Here is a 17,872-nt window from a genome sequence, read left to right on the forward strand (position 1 = left end):
CATGGTTTGGAGTTCCCAGTTGGCGGAATGTTTGTGCTTCCGGATTTTTGTGTAACACTATTGGTTTACGGCATATGACTGTACATACTTTTGAATTATGGCTTTCCGGCGTAAGTACACGCTTCATTGTGAACTATCATTCATGAATTTTACAGAGGATTATTGCGTCTTCTTTGTGTTTAACGCAGCGGCAGAAGGTGCTGAGTAAAGCCACGCAACGACAAACACCAAGAAGCCAGCGATGACGGACCACAGGCCCGCAATCCAGACCCATCCACCGCTGATCTTCCAGCTTCGGGGGTACTCGTTATGAGCGAAATGACGAACGGTCACCTCAAGTTTTTCTTCGATGTTGGTGAGGAACGGACGCTTGTAGTTCACTCGGAAGGAGAAGATTCCGTGCTGATCGGGTGTGGTGAATCGTGTGCTGTAGACTGTACTGTTATCCGTTTGGCGGACGGCTTCCAAGTTCAAGCGATGGAAGGGAGACAGCATGGTAAACTCAAGCTGGACGGCATCGCCAGTCGGAACATTGAAGGGCACGTAACGATCATAGTCGTACTCGGAAAGCTCAATGCTAAAGACCTGTTGAGAAGTGTGAGTATGCAAAAAAAAGGCATTGGAACCTCGAAAGGACCGTCTCTTACAGTTTCATTCTTTACCCGATAAATCTTAGGGTTCAGCTTCTCGGGAGTGATTTCACCATCTTCAGCCAGATGATGCTCGATCTTTCCGACTTTGAGCACTCCGGTTTCCTTGAATGTCCATGTGGTAAGCTGCTTGGCGAACTCCTGGTTGACCGTCTTCGTCTGCTTCCCATCGCCGGGAGCCTTGACAGTGGCAGAAAACCAGTGATCCTGCAGACTCTCCACGGAGCCCAGTAGAGTGAACCGAGCAGAGTTTCTAGCCTGCATGGCTGAGACCAGAGCCAACTGCGAACCTGTAGCTGTAACATCCTCAACTGATGACGCGTCCTCTTTGGGGTTGTAACTGTATGCAGTGGCGGGCGCTCGCAGAATAGGCGCCAGGAGAGGGTTTGCATCACCCAGGGTGTGGGGCACGGCTCTGGGAAACGCTACGACGCCTTCCCCATCAAAGAAAGCCTTGGTGTCAGACCTCAGCTTGCCTGGTCGCTGGAGTAGCAAGACATCATGCTTATCAGAAGCAGAAAGCGTATCGTAGTTGAAGTGATCGACGGTGACAGATGAACGATCGACAGGGAGATGGAGATCGAGCTCCAGCAGCAACGAGCTGATAGCGCTGGCGGTTGTGGACTTGCCGGACAAGGCGAGGAGGACGTTGCCGTCCTTGTTCAGGAATTCAATGATGTTCTTGGGGGTAAGGGAGGGTCCATAGCCTGGTCAGGAGGTCAATTGAGATATACAAAGCAGATCATATGGACAGTTCTAAGTGCAAGGCTAACCCTTTGACTTGGGAGGCAGGAGAAGTAGATGGTCATAGACTCGGTCTCCTAGCTCGAACAGGCTGAGCTTGTCATTCTTGGGGGATTCGAAGGCGAGGTTATATCCTCGAGCTACCAATTAATGATTAGCTTGTCAAAGGCAGAAGTTCAGTAAGTTAGAGCACCTTCTAGATCTCCCCATAATTTCGAGTATAATTCCTTTTCTGCGGCATCTTCCAAAACAACCAGCAGACGACTGCCCGAGCTACTTAACGCATGTACAACTGCCAAGAAGCAGAATGCCAGAAGAGTGAGGCACCACCGCATGATATATCGAATTCCGCACAGCGGAGCGGGCAATTGACTGAAAGGAAAATCACTGCAGTCCACAGGAAGAGAAAGAAGAGAAGGGGGAAATGAATTGGTAGAGGAGAGTATCCTCTGGAGGAGCTTCGTCAGTTGCGTTTAGTTGGAGAGAACGGGCAACGTGTTTGGACCGAGAGTGCCAAGACCTCTTCGCCGCTTTGAACTGCGCAATCGTCGGCCGTCGTCACTCACAACCTCCATTCGACGATATCCCCCCTCTGCGTCGCGATACCCACCCCTCTGGCGCGATTTAACCCAGTCTCAAAGAATTGGAATTCTTGGAAGACAGAATACGTGATTTGAGCCGAGCTTCGCTCAATTGATCCTTTAATCCAGTCCGTCCGTTACACTCCACGACCTTCACCCGAATCCCGAATCCCGCAAAATCCTTTTGAATCGTTGGTCTTTTGTCTCGCAACCATGACTACTCCCCAATTCTGGTCGACCCCTCTCCGGTATCTCCGCTGGGCCTCGCATGAGAAGCCAGCAATCTTCTACTCCTTGGTCGTTGGAGCGACAGGTCCTCTCATGCTGGTCACCCTTCCCCCCATCAGACGGTTCTTTGGTGATGTTGATCCGGAACCTATTCCATTGACCTATCCTCGTAAGGACTTCGATATTTTCTGCTTTTCTATACTCTCTGCGATCTATTCTCTGTCGCTGTGGCGCTCGCATGCTAACATATTCAATCCCTAACCTCAGTTCCCCAGGGACCACGGAACATCCCGCGAGGCTACGATGACGAGTAGATATTTCACGGGGAGAACGACCGAAATTGATTTGACTTGCTAGGATGCTCTTCACTTGGGAAACTCGAGTTGCAGCTGTGTCGGACGTCGATACGCTTTGGCGGGCACCGATGACAGACAATCCATTACCGGGGCTGCGTCAAATCGGAAGTGCTTGCGGGTTATCATCTTTTATATTGAGCAACCAACGCAGAGCTCTTCAGGCCATTTACCTACCACCAGATGTCTTCATACTCGAGAACCGCCTTGTTGAGTTTGACAGTGCGAGTCCAGCGGTGTATTGTACATGAAAATGATTTAGAGCGCAGACACTTCCATTCTCGTTTGAACTGACTTACTTTACTTCTCTGCATATTCGCATCTCCTTCGAATTTCCGCTTCATATTACAGGTTTAATTTCGTTCCTTTTAGATCACATCTCTTGCGCAGATGCCGTTGTAGGCGGAGTCCAACGAGCAGGCCCGTGGCTTCGCGAAGCTCCTTGATATTCTTGTCTGGCTCAAGAAGTGGCGGCGACGGGTCCGTAAAAAAAGAAGACGCAACTAAGATTTGGGTACTGAAATTGGCCTTTTCAGTAATCGTGTTAGAAGTGGGACGTCGTCAACGTGCGGCTAAGACGACTCACAACTAAACCCGCGTTGGCCGGATCCTCAACGCATGAATAATTTAATCGTTGATGAAAACGTAGCGCCGAATGCCTTGTACCCTTCCGTATTTTACGCTTGGTATGACCAGTCTCTGAGAGGGAATAAAGAAAGGGTCGACGACAATGCTTGGAGTCGACCTTTTCAGTAACCTGAGTGGGGAACATCAATTAATTGCCGAGTGTCAAAATAAACATCCATTGAATAGGCACAGAAAGGAATAACGCCATATATGCTCATATCTACATATAGATCGTGGACAACATCACCAAAACATCCAAGCTCCTAACTGATGCTTTTTTTGGATCAGCCAGATGCTCCCATCGGAATCAGGACTGTGATAAAAGGCCGTTACACTCCTCGATCAAAACGAAAAGAAACCGGAAAGAGCATGAGAAAACAAACAGCCAGGACACCACCGAGCAGGCAGATTGGGGACGTTCCCTAGGACAGGAGAAAAGTATTTTGAACAAAGTGCTCGAAGAACCGCCGATACAATGCAAAGCCAAAAAGCCACCTTTAGGAACTCGTCGCACAGAGGTCTCTTCCAGCGATCCAGATCAATGGTATATGGCAGGCCAGGCATCAAGAGTTGGATGCCAGTAGCCAGGCAAGTATTGGCGAGTAGCGTCGCCTGAGATGCCAGGTGAAATGTAACGGAAATTCCAAGGTTTATCCGCGGCGAAGTGTCCCGGACTTTCAGATAGTGGCTCCACAAGCTTGCAAGTCGGACATGAAGGCTCTTCTCAAGACATCTCCTTCGGCTTGGAATTCCCCAATGGCAAAATAAACAAGACAGAGACCCCGTAGAACAGCCAGGACTAATATGCGCAGTACTCCAGGATGATTCTGTAGATTCATTATTTTCCAGGGTTGATTTACCCAGGATAGCCAAGGGTTTGTGACGACTCCTTGGAGGTATCATGATATAAGCAAGGAAGGAAAGGCATCAGCTTTTGTCTCTCTACCGGGTTCGACGCGGGGCCTGGCTCTCTCTTGTTGCCTGTGGCCTGTTGCGGTCGAACTCCGGGGTATATCTGGGATCCATTCCTATCCGGGGATCGGGAGCTGTTGTGGCAGGATAAGTCATTCCAGAGGTAACCGGGGAATAGTCCGACTCGGTTTCATAGCCAGGTCCTGTGTAGCGTGGAGCATTACTTCTCCCGTTCTCATAGGGGTAGCCAGTGTTGCTCGTGTAGGTGTATGATGGGTGCATGTCGGCAGACACTGCGGGCTGGCCTGGAGCAGAGTAAGGGACTTGCGGAGGGTAGGGATTCTGTCCTGCCGCAAAAGGCGAATGACTTGAGGGATATGATGATGGAGTTGTGTATGGGGGGCTCTGGGTTGCACCGTACGGGGCCTGAGTGTATGGATCCACATAGGGTTGACTAGGTGCTTGAGAGAACGCAGGTGGTGGAGATGGGCCTGCTTGCTGGCGCACTTCATGAATAGAAGAAGATGCATAAGGCGCTGGGACCACGTTAGGGGCTGGACGAACGTTGTAGTCGTGAATGTAACTACCTCTTGGATAGCCTTGGTCAGCCCGACGCATGACGTCTGCTTCCCAGCGAGCGGAGTCCGCTTTGAGATCAGCAATCATTTCCTAAACGTAACAGTCAGCTTGGAGTCTCCTCTTTCTTTCTTTCTCTGGACTTTCGATGGATTTCGCACTGAGAAGGGGGGTTTGTTTTCGACATACAGAAGTCAGATTTCGATAAGCACGGATGAAGTAGCCCTGACGACCCTGTTCGTAATGAGTCAGTAGGAGAGCAAACGGTAGGTTTTGACAGATTTGAACTGCCTGGTTGGTTTTAAGATAGGAGAGACTGGGAAACACACATTATGGTTTCCGGGTCTTACGAGTGCATCATTTCCAAGGTAACGGCAAATGTCTGCTTGGATGACTTCCCGGCTAATTCCATCACCAGGGATAAAGTACTCGTTCTGACGCTCCGGGCGTCCTTCATATCCATGGCGTCCAGTCATTTTGTCCCAGGGAGTAGATATCCGGTATTAAGTGATTAAATGCAATGGATCCAAGTGGCCACAACGAAGTCCAGGGCGGTATAAAACAAGTAGCCGAGTTATCCAGGAAGTGGGAAGTTGATAAGATGCTCTCTTGGGTTGATTGCAAAAGAAACAGCACAAGTACGGTTCTATTAGGCCGTGTCCAGGGAACTCCCAAGGCTGATGGTTCAAGGCTAATCCGATATTTCCTTCCGACTCGCAAAAGCACGCGCTTAAAATGAAAGCTTCAGAGACGTGAACTGCTGGTTGGGTGATTATTACCAGGAGAAAGAAGAAATCCAGGCAGTGCGTATTTGTCCACGGACGGCTGTCAAGGGTTGTCTTCCAAGATCCTGAAGTGCTTTCCTTTGTTCTTTTTCTCTCTTTCTAGTGATATAGATTCAAGGACCGGAACCAAGTCATGCAAGGGAAAAGTCGAAATTCAGCCCGGAATGGATGACCGAGGATCTAGGAGAGAGGGGATCAGGGGTGAAGCTTTGCGTGGGGTTTCTCTCTCCGGTTTGGTGGTGAGTCTGGGTACCTCCAACACTCCAAGAGTTGTATGAGAATTCTTCGAGCTGGCGGGGAAAAAATTGCCAGGTTGCGCACTAGAAGGGACAGAAGGGAAGAAGGAAGAAGAGGAACAAAATATCTACGTGGGAGAGAAGAGAAAGGGACGGGAGATAAGAGAGGCTAAACACGCCAGCTCAGCGCACAGAGGGAGAGAGGGGGTGTGGGCATTTGGCACATTGGCAAGGGAAAACAAGGGCTGGTGGGTTGTGTTTGTGCTCATTCGATTCGACCAAGGGCGCGGTTGGCCATTTGGGCTGTTGGGCCGGCGTATTGGGCTGCCTAACCTTGTCTGGTGCCACGACGACTCCACCTTGTCATTGGTGAGAATTCAGAAAATCATAATGATCGAGGCGAAAAGAAAAGCAAAAGAGAAGAAAATACGAAAGGGAAAAATAATAATGATTAAGAACTGACCTACCTACGGAGTAAGCAGATACTACTCCGTACTCCGTACCATACGAGACTACCTCAGTTCCTACCGTAAGGTAGGTAACTGACATCTGATGACTCCGTTAAAGTGTCCCCAAAACATGCATGGTGACAAATACGGCTTGCAAAAGAGGATTTTCCTAGGTCTAGGTAGTCGCGCTTCCTGAAAAAATAATGTTTGGACGCCGTCCGTCTGGCCAGTGGTGCCTAGATAAGGCAGGAGGCAAAATGAGACTCTTCGGGAAGTCTTATTGACGGTGAGACGGTCTATTGGCTATGGTTCAATAGATCAGGAATATGAAGAACCTAACTCAAGTGATGCAGATCAAGTTGTCAAGTTGCACTGGATATACCTGCTGTCATACCATCTAGCCTTCCAGCCAGCGGATAGAAGAAGGGTGGGAAAGTTGATACTCTCAAAAGGCAACACTGAGTTGGAGGTAGATAGAAACATCCACAGAACGTATCAACGGTGAGTATCTAGAGACTGCGTATCCCCATTATGATACTTAATGCTTTGTCCGTCCCTTTAGGAATGACAAGGTAAAACTGCCCATATGACTCTTTCCAGTTTTCGCTTATATATCTGAATCTATTGTTCAATCGACCGAGTGACTCATTTCCGTAGCTCACACCTCGAAGAGTTCCTGAAGACACCTCATAGGCATGCCGATATGCATGTCCAGTTGTCCCAGTCTGGAGTCTACGGTACAGTTTCTAATATTATTGCCAGTACCAGTCAGCTACAGAGGGAGGATCGAACACTCCGCGTACGAAAACAGTGAGGTCACTGTAGCTGAAGAAATGGCAGACCACGTCGAGGGAGGGGGCGCTGGGGGATTGGCCCTCAGTGCTCGGTAGCAGGCAGATAATCGGCAGAGTGCACAGTTGGGCAGAAATGCGTGGCGGGCTAGAGGGACCTTTGGGCATCCCAACCCGCTCATTCGTCGATCCAGCATATGGACCCAAGGCTTCAAGTGCGCCAATCTAAGGTAACAAATGTACCCGCACCGGGCCGCTAATCTACCTCTGGTTGTGCTGGGCGCTTTCCTACCCTTCTTCCATGGATGAAATTCATCATGTGAGAAAGTGGTACTTTTGAAATACTGGAGTCCCAATGACAACCGCCTCAATATGGCCAGTGTATGCGGAGTACTCTTGAAAGTTGAAACCCTCTACCTACTTGTCGCTCCTGATGGTGGTCATGATCTCCTGTGGCCACTAGCTTACCATGTCCGTTTCCTCAACTAAGGTACTTACTGCATCTACATCATCGTACTTCAGCACCCTCACTTGACCTCACTTGGTTGGCTGCGTGACCAGCTTCTCTTCATCATGATACAACACTTTCTTCTCAGTTTTTCAGAGTACGCAGCATCCTAGCCTCCTCCGGCATTTCCCCTTCGATCTTGTTTGGAAGGTGTCATTTAGAGCTTGATTACATCATCCACGCCTTAGTAGGAACCAGGACAGCAGACTCAGAAATCCTGGTACAGGCCGTTTCCACAACCCGTACAGAGTCGATGAGTGAAATTCCCTTTCCTGTGTTGATGGTCGCGTGCTGAATGGCGCGCTCATAATTTCCTTGTACACCCCCCTATTAAGGCTCTTCTATTCTTCAAGGAGCATCACCAGACATGGCATCTTCGTGATCCATGCCTTGCGAGCGGTAGAAGTGCTGAGACAGACATATCTGCTGCTCAAATGATATCGCAACAGGTGTCCTCTCTGTGCTGCATGATCTCCATTGGTTGCTGCATCTATCCTTCGGCCTTGCAGTTGCATAGAACAGGAGTTGCCAAACTGAGACTTACTATCCTTTGCCGTGCCTCCTGAAATACTGGTCGGCCGAAGCTCTCTGGTCAGCGATGTAGTCAATCTAACTACGGAGTACTCAGATGTGATTGGCTCGTAGTGTCGTCGCTCAAGAAGACGCCTCGATCAATTGAGGAATAATATTGTTTCGACTATTTCGCTTTGAACAAGTCTTTCGATACAGAGGTGTGGTGCATAAGTCTGCGAATTCACTACTTTGTACCTAGAGCCAATTCGCATTAACAGGTCACGTGGTTTTAAAGCAGCTTCTGGAGCACTTCCATCCTTGCACAGAAGTATCCAGCTGGAATAATTCACTCCCGCGCATTTGACCTATGGACCTCTCCATGCGCTCAAGTCTGCCTAGCTGGGCGAGAATGTATACACGGCTCGACACTGACGCATGGCTCTCACCATCAACTCGGAGCAGTTGATTGTCGTTCCGGTCCATGTTCAACCGCATCGGAGCTAACTGTTTCGGGTAATGGCGCGGATCTCCGCTATCCCGAACCCATGTCTTTGGAGTCGATCCGACGTGCGCGACTAGAACCAAATTTTCCAGGCCAAAACATCACCCATCGACGACCTTACGCTCACAAATTCAAGCATAGCGCTTGATACATACAGACTTCGCCATGACTATGGTACAGTCCGCTTCGACATGTCTCGCTCGTCTCCGGATCCCTCTGCCGCTCTGTCGTCTTCGCCCAGCAGCTCCCTGAAACGCCCGTCTCAGTTCACCTACCGCCAACTACAGCTTCTTCGTCATGGCTCGACGGCAACTCCACTGAGGGTAATTGCTCATATTGACTTAGATGCCTTTTATGCACAATGTGAGATGGTACGGCTGGGAACGCCGCAGGAGACGCCTCTCGCTGTACGGCAATGGGATTCGCTCATCGCCATCAATTATCCAGCTCGATCCTTCGGCATAACCAGAATGATGTCAGCCAGCGAAGCGCAGAAGCATTGTCCCGAGATCGTTCTGCAGCACGTAGCCACGTTTCGCGAGGGAGAAGGCGGGAAATGGGCTTACAGGGACGACGCGTTCAAGAATATCAGTACGGATAAAGTATGCCTGGATCCGTATCGTGCAGAATCCCGAAAGATCCTGAAAGTGATGAAAGAAGAGCTTTCAAGGTGGCACGCGGACCTCATGGACAGCGAACATGGAATCGGCTCGCACCATCAAGTCCAATCTGCTAGCCTCGAAAAGGCCAGTATTGATGAAGTATTTATCGACTTGTCGCCGCTCGTATACGCTTTATTGCTTCAGCGGCACCCGGAACTACGTCTCGGACCGCTGGGTGACGAACGCGTTGCTCCGTTGCCTCGCCCTCCGACGACGGCGTTGGAATGGAGTGCCGAAGACTGCTTGATAGACCTCGACGAGAATGAGACGGAAGTTGATGATCCTGACTGGGACGATATTGCCATGCTCATAGGCTCGGAGATTGTTCGGTCAGTCCGCACAGCTGTCTGGAATAAGCTCAACTATACCTGTTCCGGGGGCGTCGCCAGAAACAAGATGATGGCCAAATTGGGAAGCGCTTGTAACAAGCCAAACAAGCAGACCATAGTCCGAAACCGCGCGATTCAGAATTTTCTAGGTGGCTACAAGTTTACCAAGATCAGAATGCTTGGAGGCAAACTCGGAGACCAGGTGGCTACTCTCTTCGGTACAGAGCAAGTGAGCGATCTGCTACAGGTGCCACTCGAGCAGTTTCGTGCTAAGCTTGATGACGACACTGCCAGCTGGCTCTATGGAATTATTCGTGGTGAGGATAGAAGCGAGGTGAATCCAAGGACTCAGATCAAATCCATGTTATCCGCAAAGTCATTCAGGCCGAGCATCAATTCCGCAGACCAAGCCGAAAAGTGGTTGCGGATCTTCGCGGCCGATATCTACGGCCGCCTTGTTGAGGACGGCGTGCTTGAAAATAGACGCCGTCCGAGAACCGTCGCTTTGCACCATAGACAAGGTGGTCAAGTACGCTCTCGCCAACTTCCCATTCCAAGTTCAGCAACAATCGACGAGAGTCTTTTGTTCGAACTTGCTAGAACATTGCTCCGGCAGGTCATTGGTGACGGACGTGCATGGCCGTGTGCCAACCTCTCCTTGAGCGTCGGTGGCTTTGAAGATGGAGTCAACAAGAATCAGGCGATAGAAAGCTTTTTACTTCGCGGTGAACCGGCGAAAAGTGCCGCTCAGGTCACGAGAAATCCGGACTCAGCGGGACGCACAGGATCAGATCACCATGTCGAAAAACGAAGGAAGATTGACAGCAGCGGGATCAGTCGCTTCTTCAATTCACCCTCTGAATTTTCCTCTGAAGCTGTCTCCTTTTACTCAGATTCAGCACAGTCTGGTCAGAAAAATGAAGATGACGGTACAGGTGCACTTCAAGGCGAGTCATCCTTGCCAGGTGCTCAAGCGATAGCGACTCCATCCGCTTCTTATACCTGCAGTCGGTGCCAGACATCGCTCCCAATCGATGAACAGAACGAGCATGAAGATTGGCATTTCGCCAAAGATCTCGAACTTGAAGAAAGACAAGCAACTAGAAAGAGTGAGCAGATGTCGCGTTTGAATAATTCGGATACGCCTCAAGCTCGTGGAAAAGGTGGTCGTAGTGGTCGCGGAAAGCCGGAGAAGGGACAGACCCGGCTCAGTTTCGGATGATGGCTCAATTAGCTCTGGCTCTACATCTGACGATCTCCCAGTCTGATAGCGACCCTACTGCAAATGGCGTGGGCATATCAATCAAGCAGTATTTGCCTAACGAAGGTTCAAGTGTTACTGATATCAATCCCACTCTTTTAAGCTTGATTGACGGTGCATGGTCGTTTCCTGGATGAAGCGTTCCACGACCTATGGATTGTGTCGATGTTATTGCGAATCTTTCCAGATTATTAGATGTGGTTGCCTCAGAGCTTTCAGGAGATAATTGGTCTGTGCAGTATTACAATCGCGTGTAGGAGCATCATACCCGTCAATAGCCTTCGTAGTGAGCTTAACATTGAGAGCCAGAAAACCATTAGCCACGCTTAATTGGCTGTCTGTGGCTCTCCAGACTTGGTCTGAAAGCTGCAGCTTGCACCTGGCTCTGCATTGAGGCAATAAGACCTAACTATAGACTTTTGCTCGTTACCACTATATCAATCCACTAAGATGTTTCAATCAAGAAAGACGTCTGACATGTAGTGAGAGAGCGCTAGTCTACGGTTGTGTATATCCCTAAGAAATTGCAGAGAGCATGTCGCTCTTTAATGAATGCCATTGCTAAGCGAGATACCGTGGTTTTCATCTCAAAATCATCAACTCGGTGACTGAGAAATAGCCCATTGGTACCTGAGTTGACCCAATGTCAGCGAACCGCGGTTCAAGAAACCGTACAGACAGAAGTATGAAATCCTATTTTCAAAGTCGGCATAGTTACGTCCTGCTTTAGTTCCTATCGGTAATTGTCGCGGCTTCAATTTCTTTGCTTGGTTGCTCGTGTCTACGCCTCAACGAAAATGACTACTGCAGGCATGACATCAGCAAAACCTCTGCCACCTGCTTCTGTGCCTTGTTCGTTGGCAAGGCTCAATCCATGCTTTTTACGTCGCAGCAAGCTACTCATCCCGTCAGTATTTTCTAGCCCTCGGCAGCTTCTGAAATTCATCATCGACCGACTTCGTTCGATATCTGCCAGCGGTCGTCGGACCCGTCCATTACCCCTCGTACAGTGCCCCTCACCGATGATTTCGATGCGTAGTAAAGCACGACACAATAAATCCGCACTACTTTCATCGCTCAGATTCTATCTCGCTTCAGTGGTGACAGTCTTGCATCTCTCAAATTTTGGATATGTCCCGACGAGCACGAAACCATGAGTACTACGAGGAGGACCTCTACGAGGAAGAGAGCGATACATATCGACGTCCGCGGCGGTCTCGACGCGAGCGCTTCGCCGAAGACAATGAGTTACAATATGGGCGTCGAATGTCCGCCCCGCTTCCCGTGGAAGAGCTGGAACGCCTACACATACGAGAACGGTCAAAGCCCGACTTTATTCGCGAGAGCTTTGATCCGCCGCGGAACCCTGGCCCCCTGGCTGTGATGCGAGAACGGGAGGAAAAAGAGATGGACACGCCTCCGCGCGAGACATTGAGGGGCTACGAGCGGGACAGGCACGAGCGTCGTGAGCGACCTCGGCATAGGAGAGCCGCTAAGGAGGAGGATATTTACTTCCAGGAGGAATTGGAAAGACGGAGGTATTCAGGGGGCGAATTTGACGAAGGAGAAATTGAKCTGCAGAGAGAAAGGCCGTCGATACAGCGACATAACTCGGAAAGCGAGGAGGAATTTGTACGCCTACGTCGCGACAAGAAAGGGAGGAAAGGCTCGCGGATGAAACGCTCGGAACTTGAGATTGAGCGAGATGAGCTTTATCGCCGTGGGCCTGACTCCAGGCGGGAGCATACCAGGCTCCACAATGATGTTAGAGAAAGTACGCCAGCAGCACGCTTACAACCCAAATTTCATCGGCAGCCGGATGGAGACGAAGAGGATGAAGAGGATATCATTATCAGAAGAGATGAGCGGAGGAGGGGTCGAACGGGCAGATTCAAGGAAAAGGAGAAGATTACCATGCGAGAAAGAGGGATCTCGACGTCCCCGGAGTCGCCAAGTTCGAGAGAACTCTCGCAGGTTCGGAAGTCTCATGTTACATCTCGTGAACGCATCAACGATGGTGAGTTGTGGCATTTAGGCCTCAAGTCAGATGCTTATCTCCCGTCCGTCGCAGGTTATGAATTGCCTCGTGCACCACGTGCACCTAGTCCAGAGCCTTCTTCTCCGAGTAGCTTCGAGGAGCTGGAGATTCGTCACCGGTAAGCCGATAACCATTCCATTGAAGTTTGGATCGCATGCTTACTTTCGTGTAGTACACGAGGACGCCCGGCAAAAGAGAAGATCATTATAGAACGACGCAATGATGTTTCACCTCCATCCATCCTTTCATCTTCAGAATCTGACAACAAGAGCGAGAACGAAATCGACATCACTCACGCTAAGTTCAAGACTTCAAACAGACAAGAGGACGTTTTAATTATGGAGCGTCAACCCCAACGCCACGAAAGTGATGAAGAGGTCCAAGTCTTCGAGGAGGAACAGTACACCCGGCGCGATGCGGGAGGGCCCCAGCGGCGGAGCACTCCCACAGTCACGGTTGAAGATAAAGCAATAATTCGGCTTGACTCAGGAAGCCATGGCAGTGCAGACCAGGAGATGCGACGGGAGCGGCGTGTATCCACACGGCGATCCCGATCCATCAACGGCCACGGAAGACTGTCTGACGAGAATATCGACCGCAAACATGGCCGAATCGGACGGCGATACATTGGCGTAAAAGACAAACGAGATCGTCTCTGGACAGAAATCACCAAGGACCTGGTGGTCAAGGAGGCCATTGAGCGGGCTGGCTATGAATACGAGGAAACGGACTCGTTCTATTACATATTCTCGTATCTTGGATATGTGAGTCTAGGCCCTCTTGTCCAAGCCCACACTTCCCGTTCTAAATTTCGTGGCTGCCTCCGACCCAGCTGACAGCTCTCCACAATCATAGGACGATATATCAGCCCTTGTCGCACTATCGGAGGACATCCGCCGTGCACGACGCCAACGTATTCAGGAGATCAGTAGGGAGCGAGCCTCCATGCGTATTCCATTCGCACCTGAACCGGTCATACCCGCTCCCGTGTTACCGGGGAGGCCGCCGTCTCCACGTCTCCGACCTCGGGATAAGCGGAGACTGAAGAAAGAGCGGGAGCTCATTATCGAAGAAGGACGATGGAGACCCGCTCCAGCCACGTTGGACAGATGGTGAGGGAGCAAGTTCGCTTCACTCAGTGATTGGAGTGTGGCTTGGTCAAACGGTCGGCCCGACGTTTTCAACCCTCTTATGATTCTGAGCCTGAAATAGATACCGACGACAGATACCCAGGTTTTTTTCCTTCCTGTTTGTCAGTTACCTCTTGAAGTTTATCGCTATGTCATTCTCCGGGCGCTCTTATGGCCATTAGCACACGCATGTTGGTCTGTCAGGTCAGCGAATGCACGCCCCTGGTCTATCTAGTACTCTGAAGCAATAGTAGGAAGCTCAAGGGCATGCCCAGCTCGTATCAAGAGTACCTGTCAAATGATGTTCGAGAAATTGACAGATATTCTCAATCAACCACCTTATCCACACCTGACCATCTCGCATCCTTCATGAATTATTTATATGGCAGGTGACGTGGATCCACGGAGAACCGCTAGTGCCATTCGATATGTTCCAAACATGCAGCCCAAATGCACCGAATGACCGATCAACTGTCTCAGAATTTGTGGATACTGTATTAGCAGGGCAGTCCGTACTCCGTACTTACTTTCATGTATGGTAAATGATCCTGCTCGACGCATGTAACCAAACATGACGTGCGTATTTTGTACTATGCATCTAGCGAGCGAGAGTTAAGACTTACAGAGTACGACCATGGTATGGCAAAGGAGACGAAAATCTCCACAAAGACTCCATTCACATATTAGGCAGTTCAACTACCTTGAATAGCTGTGAGGTGTTGATAAGTCATGCAACCGATGTTTTGGTGCCTGTTGGCTAAGGCCTGCAGCGGCAAGGGATAGAAGATAACAGCCTGAGGTATAGATCGTTGCGACAGCCAAACACAGCAATTCCAAGCGGAATTGCTTACCCATAGTCCACAACTTCGATGTACGATTCCACTCCATAACAACTCCAAATTTAGGACCAGACACGAAACCAAATACCATGACATAAAAGGAGGTGGGGACAAGGACGCCACAGAAGTCAAAAGATTGAGTTTCCACAATGGAAATAAATATATCGGCGGAACGGGAATGGCTGCACCGGCACAAGGCATTAAGGTAACTAGTGGTCAAATGTCAACTACAGGTGCTATTTTAGTTCTGCCTCGTTCTGTTCGCTTCGGCTTGTTGTTTTTCTGCGTTTGATGGGGTTTGACTCCGGTTGGAATCTCTGTATAACCTCCTAGGATGGAGATGACAAATATATAAAGGAATGAACCGCTCCCACTTCTGCCAGCTTACCTGTCTTTCTCGAGGAAATTGATTGAGCAGAGAGAGCTTCTGAATATAGATAGCTGGTACTGGGAAAGGTCTAGATAGTGTCTGGACTTTATTGAGTAAGGGATCGGCAATGGCCAATCGGCGAATCGAGGGGCATTCAGAATTCCACTTTTCATTCCTTCAGCCACAATCAAAAGAAATGAAGGATGGAGGATCGACTGGTTATTTGAAAGCTAGTGGGAGCGGTGAAAATTACCAATGTCAATATTTGTGTAAGGTACTTAATTTAAGGTACCATTACAGGTCCTGTTGTAAGGTATCTAGAGAAGTTTCTCAACAGTTCTGTATACTGACAAAAGCGACATGATCGTCAACTCCAAGTCGTGTACAAAGCTATACGCCTTGTCAAACCCCCAAGTCGGACCCGATATGTAGAACGAGCTCAGGAGGCTTTCCACTGGTGATGGCCAAGTTGGCAGATGCTTTTCTGCGCAGTATTCTTGAGAGGAGACTTGGACTTAAGTCGTTGTAAGTCATTGTCGTTATCTACCTACTTATTCAGGGTGACAATTCTAAGTAGTACCTGCGGAGTAGACGCTCCTTGCTCCATGACTGCCTATCAGTTCCAACAAGCTCAAACTAAGGAAGATCGCGAACGACTAAACAAAGACCAGAAAGAAATCCAAAAGCCGGGGTTCACTTCCTTATCAGTCGACCAGACAAGCCACTAGAGACTACCTTAGAGTTGTCGTCACTTGCCTTTGTACCACTAAATAAAAAGGCCAGAAGTACTCTGTAGAGTTTGATTGTAAGTGCTGCAGGCTGCAGTGATGCAACTCTCACTTCACATAGGTGCGGGGTCCTTCATCTGCAGGAAGCCGGTCATTATGGGAAGCATATTTTATATTCTGTACATCTTTGGTCCGAGTTGACCTTTTCAGCCTTAGAGTGATTCATTATGAATTATGCTGTTTGGTCACATGAATAGCACTTGAGCCGAGAGTACCTAGGTAGCGATCATATAACCAAGGTGACATTGTAAGTTGGAATTGTTTGAGCAAGTTCACGCTACCGTTCCCGAACGTCATGGCGGAATGGGACGATGAGAGATGATCCTCAGGGAAGTAAGTAGAAAAGGTAGACTGCGTATAGTGTCTTCCTAGAAACTTTTCTTCTGAGTTGACGAGTCCCTGAGCAACGGGAACATGGTTCCAATAGTGGCCATATCACGAACACACCAAAAATATATATATTCAGCTACCTCAGCTGACAATAATAATACTATTGACATCAATAGAATTGCAGGTGGATTGCTGTTGTATTTCCACAAAAAGCATGGCACTGTGAACACAGCAATTGCGTGCCTTTAGAGTTCTAGATCTGGATCGCTGTGACATCTAAACTTTCATGCTACACGAGTGTGTTCGTCATCACGATGATCTCATGGATGTAGCCTTCATGCGCCAAAAAGCATAGCAGTTTCACGTTCCTGTACCTCTAGCGCTCGGATCAAATCATGGGTAGAAGATATATATCGGCGAATGAGTCCATTCAGTCTAGGATTTATCATGTGCAACACCCATGGATTTCCTCAGTGGCCACCCTTGGGTACCAGGACGGGATTTCGGAGAGGTCCCCTGGTAGGGCAACATAGCCAACCATATACCATGTACCTTAAATGATGCTTGATTATAAGGCCAGATGCAGGACGAAGCATGAGAGCTGAGATTACTCCTGTCAAATGCTCTAAGTACAGAATTAACATTCTAGACCATCCATTTGTTTCCAGAATACGGTAACCCAGTTGCCAAGATGGTGCTCCACTTTTCTGGATACCTTTTCCTGATGTCGTTGTGCGTGGCTGGGAAGTGATGATTCAGACTTGGGAATCCACTCATTTTCAATCTCTCCTTCATATAGTGGAGCAGCTGTCATTCTCAGGCCTCATCTGCTTGATGCAGATCGGACATCCCTAAGCATTTACCTTAGGAAGGGAGTCCAGGTATATCGCACGGTATGTATGATTTGGAATTAGTACCACCTGTAGACTTGGTCCCGCAGAATCCAATGAGACTCTTCATATCGGAGTCCGTGCTCCAGTCTAGGACGCCGAGTTGCTTGGAAATCAAAGGTATGACCAGCAGATCCCACTTTCCAGTACCATCTTGTAAGGTAAGTTTTGTAATTACATAAGTCAAATTATGCATGTGAAAAGCAATGTAAATATTGAAATAGTCTCTCAAAATTTTCAGTCTACGTTGCAGAATGAATAGTAAAATTATTCATTCAGATCTGGTACCCGTACGGAGAGTACCTTACGTATGCCCGGTTTATCAAACTACTGGCTGTTGAATGCAATGACGCGGCCGATGGATGGATAAGGTATATCTGTTAGTTGTGCTACAACGCTTTGTAGTCTAAGAACTCGATATTTATGATTTGATCCAAAGTAGTCAGATAATAACATGGCTGCGTCGAAGCATGTCAGGATGACTATACTTTCAATGTACTTAACCTTCGAGCTTAGCTAAGATCTATCTAAGCGGTTTTAACTTGACATTCATTTGCATCGGAAAACAGCGATTCTCATAAGTAGCTAGGTAAATAGACCTCATGTAACAGCATGTGGAGCAAGCATTGACCATTATATAAACACTTACGGCAGCAATGTGAGGCCCGTTGCTCCTTATGGCTTTTTTTACCTAGAGTACAGAGTATGGAGTACTATCATCTACCTAACCTTCATGAACATACAATAATACTGTTTTTGTTGGAATGTATTTTCTACAGA

General features: G+C 48.8%; 5 protein-coding genes across 5 annotated transcripts; 3 read left to right on the top strand and 2 right to left on the bottom strand.

The window, feature by feature from the left end:
• Positions 1 to 159: 159 nt before the first annotated feature.
• Asppvi_004683 (dolichyl-diphosphooligosaccharide-protein glycotransferase) lies at positions 160 to 1,729 on the bottom strand (the record flags this gene model as incomplete). The annotated part of the gene is made up of 4 exons (XM_043300631.1): positions 160 to 585; positions 648 to 1,357; positions 1,424 to 1,534; positions 1,588 to 1,729. The coding sequence occupies 4 exons, from the start codon at positions 1,727 to 1,729 to the stop codon at positions 160 to 162; spliced, it is 1,389 nt and encodes a 462-aa protein (XP_043156566.1).
• A 459-nt stretch (positions 1,730 to 2,188) lies between these two features.
• Positions 2,189 to 2,517, top strand: Asppvi_004684 (NADH:ubiquinone oxidoreductase subunit NDUFA3; the record flags this gene model as incomplete). Its single annotated transcript, XM_043300632.1, has 2 exons — positions 2,189 to 2,372; positions 2,471 to 2,517. The coding sequence occupies 2 exons, from the start codon at positions 2,189 to 2,191 to the stop codon at positions 2,515 to 2,517; spliced, it is 231 nt and encodes a 76-aa protein (XP_043156567.1).
• Positions 2,518 to 4,125: 1,608 nt separating this feature from the next.
• On the bottom strand, positions 4,126 to 5,147 carry Asppvi_004685 (putative transcription factor RfeG; the record flags this gene model as incomplete). Its single annotated transcript, XM_043300633.1, has 3 exons — positions 4,126 to 4,764; positions 4,861 to 4,905; positions 5,022 to 5,147. The coding sequence occupies 3 exons, from the start codon at positions 5,145 to 5,147 to the stop codon at positions 4,126 to 4,128; spliced, it is 810 nt and encodes a 269-aa protein (XP_043156568.1).
• A 3,499-nt stretch (positions 5,148 to 8,646) lies between these two features.
• Positions 8,647 to 10,668, top strand: Asppvi_004686 (DNA-directed DNA polymerase eta; the record flags this gene model as incomplete). The annotated part of the gene is made up of 1 exon (XM_043300634.1): positions 8,647 to 10,668. One exon carries the CDS (start codon positions 8,647 to 8,649, stop codon positions 10,666 to 10,668), a length of 2,022 nt encoding a protein of 673 aa, XP_043156569.1.
• A 1,170-nt stretch (positions 10,669 to 11,838) lies between these two features.
• Asppvi_004687 (uncharacterized protein) lies at positions 11,839 to 13,861 on the top strand (the record flags this gene model as incomplete). The annotated part of the gene is made up of 4 exons (XM_043300635.1): positions 11,839 to 12,724; positions 12,779 to 12,863; positions 12,918 to 13,509; positions 13,601 to 13,861. The coding sequence occupies 4 exons, from the start codon at positions 11,839 to 11,841 to the stop codon at positions 13,859 to 13,861; spliced, it is 1,824 nt and encodes a 607-aa protein (XP_043156570.1).
• Positions 13,862 to 17,872: the final 4,011 nt, after the last annotated feature.

Source organism: Aspergillus pseudoviridinutans, assembly GCF_018340605.1.
Source record: "Aspergillus pseudoviridinutans IFM 55266 DNA, scaffold_3, whole genome shotgun sequence".
NCBI classification, from domain to species: domain Eukaryota; kingdom Fungi; phylum Ascomycota; class Eurotiomycetes; order Eurotiales; family Aspergillaceae; genus Aspergillus; species Aspergillus pseudoviridinutans.